Below are 9123 nucleotides of genomic sequence, written 5' to 3'. Positions count from 1 at the left end.
TTTGGCAAGTCTAGATTACTGCAGTATCTGAAAATGAAGAGAATCACTGGGCTCCCTTTTCATATATTTTTATTAAGATAACTGAACAACTGTTATTTCTGTACGATATGTTCATTTCAGAGACTAGATGTTAGTCTACATCTCGTGGTGTAACCTCCCAGGAGTGTTTTATTGTGCGATAAACAACTCCCACTCATCGTTTATTTCTTTATATAAACCACGCTTTGTTCTTCATTGTTCAGCTATCTGACATATGCAGACAGAAAACTTATGGCAAGAGCAAAAACACCGAAGAAGAATATACAATCACTTTATTCACTTGGTCACAAAATCCTTTACCCAGTGTGGCATGTGGGGATTCTAGAACAGAATCTTATTATTATTAATATTTTGTTTAACGCCGCACTCAGCAATATTCCAGCTACATGACGGCAGTCTGTAAATAATCGAGTCTGGACCAGACAATCAAGTGATTGACATCATGAGCATCAATCCACACAATTGGGATCGATGACATGCATCAGCCAAGTCAGCGAGCCTGACCACCCGATCCCGTTAGTCGCCTCTTACGACAAGCATAGTCACCTTTTACGGCAAGCATGGGTTGCTGAAGACCTATTCTACCCCGGATCTTCATGGGTCCGGCCCTGTGCCTAAATAAAAAAAATGTCAATGCCAGAGAACAACCAGTCTCGATTATCCGACGAAACAGATTCCATTGGGCATTAAAGGCAAAATAACGATGAATATTATATGCATGGATCACTGAAAATCAGTGATGAAACCATGTGTTCGCGAAAACGATCACTTGAAAAATATCCAAACAAATGGTGGCAGCTTAAAGACATGCATCAACCAAGTCAGCGAGTCTGACCACCCGATCCCGTTAGTCGCCTCTTACGACAAGCATTGTCGCCTTTTACAGCAAGCATGGGTTGCTGAAGACCTATTCTACCCCGGATCTTCACGGCAAGCATGGGTTGCTGAAGACCTATTCTACCCCGGATCTTCATGGGTCCGGCTCTGTGCCTAAATATAAAACGTCAATGCCAGAGAACAACCAGTCTCGATTATCCGACGTAACAGATTCCATGTCCGGAAAAGAACATCACTGAATGACGCATCCTTCGTTCCTGGTGATGACCCCTAACCTCGCAACCTGATCCACGAGCTCCCCGGGGTCCATTCTGACCCCCTTCTCACTTCTGCTCCATCCCCGACCGGCCATGATGGCCTCAAGGACAGTGAAACATGGAGTTATCTCCCCTTGCTTCTTCCACTCTCGTCTCGTCTGCCACTCCCGCCACCACCTCAGGATAATGTACTCGTCAATCTCGGACGCGTGCACCGGGAAGGTTTTGTCGGCTGCTCGCCCTTCAAAGTTGCAGTCGTCCTCCAACGTCGTCGGATTTATTGGCTGGCTTTCATTGTCGTCTGGAAACATGTTCCGTCGCCAGCTGATGTAGGTCCCGCCTGAGAGTTCAAGCCCCCCATGACCTGCTATCTCGCCATCATGTTCTTTGCCTTTCCAAACATGGAGTTTTGCGCACATGATGATTATCTGAAAAAGAAACCATTAGTAGAACAATAAACTATCATTGCGAGGTGACCGCCTCTGTGGTCTAGTGGATGGAGTCTCTACCCGGAGAACGGAATGACGGTGGTTCGATCTCCGGCCTAGTCATACTAAAACATGTTAAAAGATGGTACTTTTTGTTTCCCTGCCTGGCGCTCGCAATAAGGTGATAAAACATGACTTCTCGGCTTGGAGTCAGTGTACTGTGTCTGAATGGGGTATTCATGTTAAACTGCGGCAAAGTATCTCAGTGGACTAGCAATATAGAACCGGCTTTAGACCATACTAGTACAAACAAGCAAGCACGCACACATCTTGAACGCGACGGTAAACCCCACTTCACCTCACCTCGTCTCACCATTGTGAGAGGTCCCGCTTCCTCAGTCATTAGTAGCCTAGTGGTTAAAGCATTCGCTCGTCTCGCAGGCAGAAGACCCATGTTCGATTCCCAACATGGGAATAAAGTGTGAAGCCTTTTGCTGGTGTCCCCCGCCGTGATATTGCTGGAGTATTGCTAAAAGCGGCGTAAAACCATTCTCGCGCACTCACTCTCTAGTCATTCATCATCGTACGTACTTTTCCGTTACCTTCAAGATATACGATTCACTTTCATTTGTCAATCCCATGTTTGGTCCATTTACAAAGGCAATGTTCATTCGATAACCTTAAGTCACAAACCAACGAAAACAAGAACCGACAAACAAGACGCAATTTTCAGAGAAGGTGGTCATTGTTTGAGAGCGATGTTCAGCTTGAATTGATGTTAACAGGACATAAAATGATATAAAAATAAAGTAATTCCTGCAAAGACACAAAACCGACCAACGAGTGCGGCGTTAAACAACAAACAAACAAACAGAGCGTTTTCCTCACGAAATTATGAATGGAATCTCATAAACATAAGGGAGCACGGGTGGCCCAGTCGTCTAAGGCGCCGCGATTCGCTGTGCAGAGTTGCCTCCCTTGGGCACGCATGAAACCTATGATTGTGGGTTCGAATCCCGGTTCGGCCCGATTATGTTTCTATGTTTGTCAGCACCATACCCGTGCTGGCTGACACGCCGCGATATAACTGGAATACTGTTAAAAGCGTCGTTAAACCCAACTCACTCACTCACTCATGAGCATAAATAAGAAACAGGCCATCAAAATAGAGATATTTATGTGTGTGTGTGCGTATGTGTGTTTGTGCGTGCGTGTGTGTGTGTGTGTGTGTGTGTGTGTGTGTGTGTGTGTGTGTGTGTGTGTGTGTGTGTGTGTGTGTGTGTGTGAGAGTGAACCAATTTAAACCACGTAGATCACAATATAGCAATATGCATGTCATGCTCGAGTTTCATCGGTTTCGAAGCAAAACACGTATAACCAGCGGAAATGTCATGCATAACAGAAGCTCGGCCATGGTACGCTAACATATGTGACTGTGTTGCATTGCAAATAAACGTGATAGCTAGGGTAAACTTTGAACTTATGTGTATCACGGAGACTCACGATGGCTTTTATTTTCCACTGCAGCTGATATGTGGAATAGAGATGCGATAAACAAAGTAACACAATAGTTCTGTGATTGGAACTTTCACGCGTGGCTGTTAAGACACGGACACACCAATTCTGAAGATCCGGGGTAGAATTGGTCTTCAACAACCCATATTTACCGTAAAAGGCGACTATGCTTGTCGAAAAAGGCGACTAACGAGATCGGGTGGTCAGGCTCGCTAACTTGGTTGATGCATGTCATCGTATCCCAATTGCGTGGATCGATGCTCATGATGCCAATTATTGGAATGTCTGGTCCAGACTCGATTATTTACAGACCGCCGTCATATAGCTGGAATATTGCTGAGTGCGGCGTTAAACAACAAACAAACAAACACACACAGTGCACGGGAATTAGAACATATTACACGTTGCTTTTCAACGCGGTGCTATCACATGGGATTAATTAAGGAGAAAGCCATTGAGTCAACTATCACTACGTCAAGGTATCAAGCTTCACACTCATTTGGTGAATGACATGACAGTATTCATTATTGCTCCCTGGGGTAAAAAAATGTTTTTCATATTTACAGCAAATATATTCCCTTCATTGTCACAGTACATCTCAACTGTTGTTATCTATGCAAGTAATTGGGTACATCACATCAGCACGAGCTATTATGTGCTCCTAAATTCGCGACTACATTTTTAATGAACTCGTTGTCAGCCGAGACAGGACAGGCATACATCCACCGTACGACTTGTCGCGGACCACCCTCTTCCCCTGTTTTCACAATGGTACGCGCCAGTGGGCGGACCTCATACATAGTCATAAGGGGTTAATTGTCAGGTCACATCTCAACTTATCCTGGTAGCTAAACTACCGCGAAAGTATACACCCATGGTTGGTGGTGGCTGAAAATAAAAGAAATGGTTGTAATAACTTTGATATGGATATCATTGGCGATTATATTATATCAGTGACTATCGGTAATGGGCTTCACACATTGTACCCATGTGGGGAATCGAACCCGGGCCTTTGGAGTGACCAGTAGGTTTACCCACCGCCCCGTCTAGGGCAGACAAAACCGATGTTGATTGGATGATCTTCTCACGCAGTCGTGATTCGAGGACTTACAAAATACAGCAAGAACTGTATTAAAACATCCCTCGATATAACGACGTACAATACAGCAAGAACTGTATCAAAACATCCCTCGATATAACGACATACAATACAGTAGTAACTGTATCAAAACATCCCTCGATATAACGACGTACAATACAGCAGTAACTGTATCAAAACATCCCTCGATATAACGACGTACAATACAGTAGTAACTGTATCAAAACATCCCTCGATATAACGTCGTACAATACAGCAAGAACTGTATCAAAAACTCCCTCGATATAACGACGTACAATACAGTAGTAACTGTATCAAAACATCCCTCGATATAACGACGTACAATACAGCAAGAACTGTATAAAAAATCCCTCGACATAACGACGCACAATACAGTAGTAACTGTATCAAAAAATCCCTCGATATAACGACGTACAATACAGTAGTAACTGTATCAAAACATCCCTCGATATAACGACGTATAATACAGCAAGAACTGTATCAAAACATTCTTCGATATAACAACGTATAATACAGCAAGAACTGTATCAAAACATCCCTCGATATAACGACATACAATACAGTAGTAACTGTATCAAAACATCCCTCGATATAACGACGTACAATACAGCAGTAACTGTATCAAAACATCCCTCGATATAACGACGTACAATACAGTAGTAACTGTATCAAAACATCCCTCGATATAACGTCGTACAATACAGCAAGAACTGTATCAAAAACTCCCTCGATATAACGACGTACAATACAGTAGTAACTGTATCAAAACATCCCTCGATATAACGACGTACAATACAGCAAGAACTGTATAAAAAATCCCTCGACATAACGACGCACAATACAGTAGTAACTGTATCAAAAAATCCCTCGATATAACGACGTACAATACAGTAGTAACTGTATCAAAACATCCCTCGATATAACGACGTATAATACAGCAAGAACTGTATCAAAACATCCCTCGATATAACGACGTATAATACAGCAAGAACTGTATCAAAACATTCTTCGATATAACAACGTACAATACAACAAGAACTGTATAAAAAAAATCCCCCGATATAACGACGTACACTACAGCAGTAACTGTATCAACACATCCCTCGATATAACGACGTACAATACAGCAAGAACTGTATCACAACATCGCTGTTTGAAACGAGAGGAAGCCACATTAATAACCTCCACTGCTTAGTCCGTCGCGTCTAACTCCGCATGCTGTGACAATCACAATGTAGCAGCCATAACTCATATATAGGCACTGATACCCTGATATGTATCCTAGAAGAGATATGGGTGAAGCAGTCACATGACGTCCTGTAACAGAGCACGCTATGTCGCCTCTATCTTTCGAATCCCCTGTGTTATAATGTATCACCGGCTGGTTTTACTATCCGGGTGCTGTCAACATGATGCTCCGGGTACACTAGGGGCCCAGTGGGCTGAGTTCCTGGAGCTGCTTGTGGGTTCGAATCCTAGATTAGCGCCTTACCCACGTGACTCTCTTGATATGATTAAATACATCGGGTTAGAACCATACAGAGCACGCTGTCATTCTTTTGTTACAGTTAGTTGCTTACTGTTCTTGTCAGAAGCCAACTGTTACTGTCAGTTTCCTGTTGTTCTTGTCAGAGCCGAACTGTTACAATTAGTTTAGTATTGTTCTTGTCAGAGCCGATCTGTTACAATTAGTTTAGTATTGTTCTTGTCAGAGCCCAACTGTTTCTATTAGTTTCCTATTGTTCTTGTCAGAGCCCAACTGTTACTATTAGTTTCCTATTGTTCTTGTCAGAGCCCAACTGTTACTATTAGTTTCCTATTGTTCTTGTCAGAGCCCAACTGTTTCTATTAGTTTAGTATTGTTCTTGTCTGAGTCCAACTGTTACTATTAGTTTCCTATTGTTCTTGTCAGAGCCCAACTGTTACTATTAGTTTCCTATTGTTCTTGTCAGAGCCCAACTGTTTCTATTAGTTTCCTATTGTTCTTGTCTGAGTCCAACTGTTACTATTAGTTTCCTATTGTTCTTGTCAGAGCCCAACTGTTACTATTAGTTTCCTATTGTTCTTGTCAGAGCCCAACTGTTTCTATTAGTTTCCTATTGTTCTTGTCAGAGCCCAACTGTTACTATTAGTTTCCTATTGTTCTTGTCAGAGCCCAACTGTTTCTATTAGTTTTCTATTGTTCTTGTCAGAGCCCAACTGTTACTATTAGTTTCCTATTGTTCTTGTCAGAGCCAAACTGTTATTCAGTCAGTATCCTAATTTTATTGTTGATTATTCACTTAGATATCATTTTCTAAAACTGATATTTTAATTAATTATTTGCTGTACAGTTGCTGATTTGATGAGAAAACATCGATCCACTCATTCACTGCAGCTGTAATTCAAGGTCAAGGTTGTTGATTTAAACCATCTGGCACAACCCTAATGTACCTAGCCTGACGTATGACATGGTCATATAATTACGGGCACTGTCGTTTGGCGGCAGCAGTGAAGGCCCAACTAAAAGCCTGAAAGCAGATTCCCCCCCCCCCCCCCCCCCCCCCCCCCACACACACACACACACCAAACAACACTGCCCGCGTCGCTCATGTCAGGTGTTCACAGGAACATGTGAGTGTTGTTTACTCTGAAGCCAAGCAAGTACCTTCGCATTCAATGCCGGGAGTGGTACGTAATTAAATCTTAACAATTCCTGGTGTTATATTTAGTTTTCACCGTGGGTATAAAAAGATCCAAGATGAAATCCTAAAGGTTGCCATAGCAACATATATTTATGATTCATATGCGTTTTCATTGACCATTGTACGTCATAAGTCATGCTCATCTTAGACCAGCATAATCTTCTGCCGTGAGTCACCCTTTCTTTGCACACATAACAATGCACCAGGCAGTGAGAGCGAGCTGTTCTGTATTGGCTTCAAGGCCATCTGTAAACACTCTTGGTTGCAGTATGCTGTGTCGCCCCAACGGTACAGATATGTACAGTGTACGCGCGTGTAACAAACGGGAGGGGTGGTTGGGGTGGGGTGGGGTGTGTGTGTGACGGAGACAGGGTTTGTGCAACGATGGGAATTGGCTGTCAAGTTGATGGTTCTTGTGCCTGCTTGCGTGTGGGTGTGCGTGTGTGTTTGTGCGTGCGGTTTGCGCGTGCGTGTGTGTGAGTATCCTGTGTTGCACGGGGTCGGGTGTTGCTATCATCATCTATGCTGCTTTCTGTATATTTTCCACACCACATCACGTGCCACACCGCTATTACATGTGTATACAGTATACATATACATGTATATTTAACATATACACATACAGGTACTCACAGAGATACACACATACACAAACATACACACACATGCACACACATGGCAAACACACACACACACACACATATACAGTGTACAGATATCTAACATATACAAACACACACACACACACACACACACACACCACACACAGACACACATACATGCACACACTGACAAACAGTATACATACATAACATATACAAACACACATACTCACAGAGACACACACATACACAAACATACACACACATGCACAAACACACACACACCACACACACATATACAGTGTACAGATAGCTAACATATACAAACACACACACACACCACACAGACACACCACACAGACACACATACATGCACACACTGAAAAAAACAGTATACATACATTACATATACAAACACACACATACTCACAGAGACACACACATACACAAACATACACACACATGCACATACACATACAGACACACACACATACACACAGACGCAGACACACACACAACACACACACACATACATGCACACACTGACAAACAGTATACATAACATATACAAACACACACTACTCACAGAAACACATACACACACATACAGACACACATACACACAGAGAGACACACATACACACAGACGCAGACACACACAACACACACACGCGCTCACGCACGCCCTCACACACACACACACACACACACACACACACACGCACATTCATAGCACCAGGACAGGTAAGTAAAAAGTTCACTGTCAACATATGCAGACGACAAAACTTCGGCAAGCATTAATCGATCCCACCACACACACCAAACATCATCAGATCTCCATAAACTATCACCATTAAACTGTCACCATGCTTGTCACACTCATAAGTTCTGGAGACATGTAAATTATATTCATAAAACGCATCAATATGGAAATTTAATTCATGTTTGGACGCTGAACTGTAAATTTTAACTCGCCCCAATGGACAGCTGACATGACAGGTGATTATGCATTGGACATAACAGCAGATGATCAGGCCAGTACGCATAAATACATACTATCGGACGCAGACATTGTTTAACAACAAAATTCTGCACAACTCACGATTTTGCGCGTCAGTGTTCCTGTTGGTAGTGCATCTATGTTCCTGTTTTTTTAGTGCGTCTTTGTTCCTGTTTTAGTGCGTCTGTGATCCTGTTTTAGTGCGTCTGTGATCCTGTTTTAGTGCGTCTGTGATCCTGTTGTTAGTGCGTCTGTGATCCTGTTTTAGTGCGTCTGTGATCCTGTTTTAGTGCGTCTGTGATCCTATCGTTAATGCGTCTGTGATCCTGTTGTCAGTGCTTGTGTTTCTGTTACATTGGCTGTGGTCCTGTGTGTTACATGTAGAGGTGTCATGCATCAGGCGGGGTTCACACTAAACAACCCGTGGTGCAGTAGACACTTAACGCTGATCGATCACGTGGAACGTCACCTCTATTCACCCGTGGCTCACTGACCTGGAACTGTGGGAACTTGACTGTTCCGTGATCTACACTTGCTCACAGTCCCCCAATGTTTGTTTGTTTGTTGTTTAACGCCGCACTCGGCAATATTCCAGCTATATGACGGCGGTCTGAAAATAATCGAATCTGGACCAGACAGTC

General features: G+C 43.0%; 1 protein-coding gene across 1 annotated transcript; it reads right to left on the bottom strand.

Moving 5' to 3' along the window:
• Positions 1-605: 605 nt before the first annotated feature.
• On the bottom strand, positions 606-8922 carry LOC124138186. Its single transcript, XM_046504721.2, has 2 exons — positions 8585-8922; positions 606-1561 (listed from the first exon to the last, which is right to left on the bottom strand). The coding sequence occupies exon 2, from the start codon at positions 1550-1552 to the stop codon at positions 1109-1111; it is 444 nt and encodes a 147-aa protein (XP_046360677.1). The 5' UTR covers positions 1553-1561; positions 8585-8922; the 3' UTR covers positions 606-1108.
• Positions 8923-9123: the final 201 nt, after the last annotated feature.

This window comes from Haliotis rufescens, unplaced genomic scaffold (genome assembly GCF_023055435.1).
Source record: "Haliotis rufescens isolate VD_foot unplaced genomic scaffold, xgHalRufe1.0.p SCAF_6, whole genome shotgun sequence".
Classification (NCBI taxonomy): Eukaryota; Metazoa; Mollusca; class Gastropoda; order Lepetellida; family Haliotidae; genus Haliotis; species Haliotis rufescens.
Note: the sequence above shows the minus strand (reverse complement) of the source record. Positions and strands in the feature narration are given on the sequence as shown.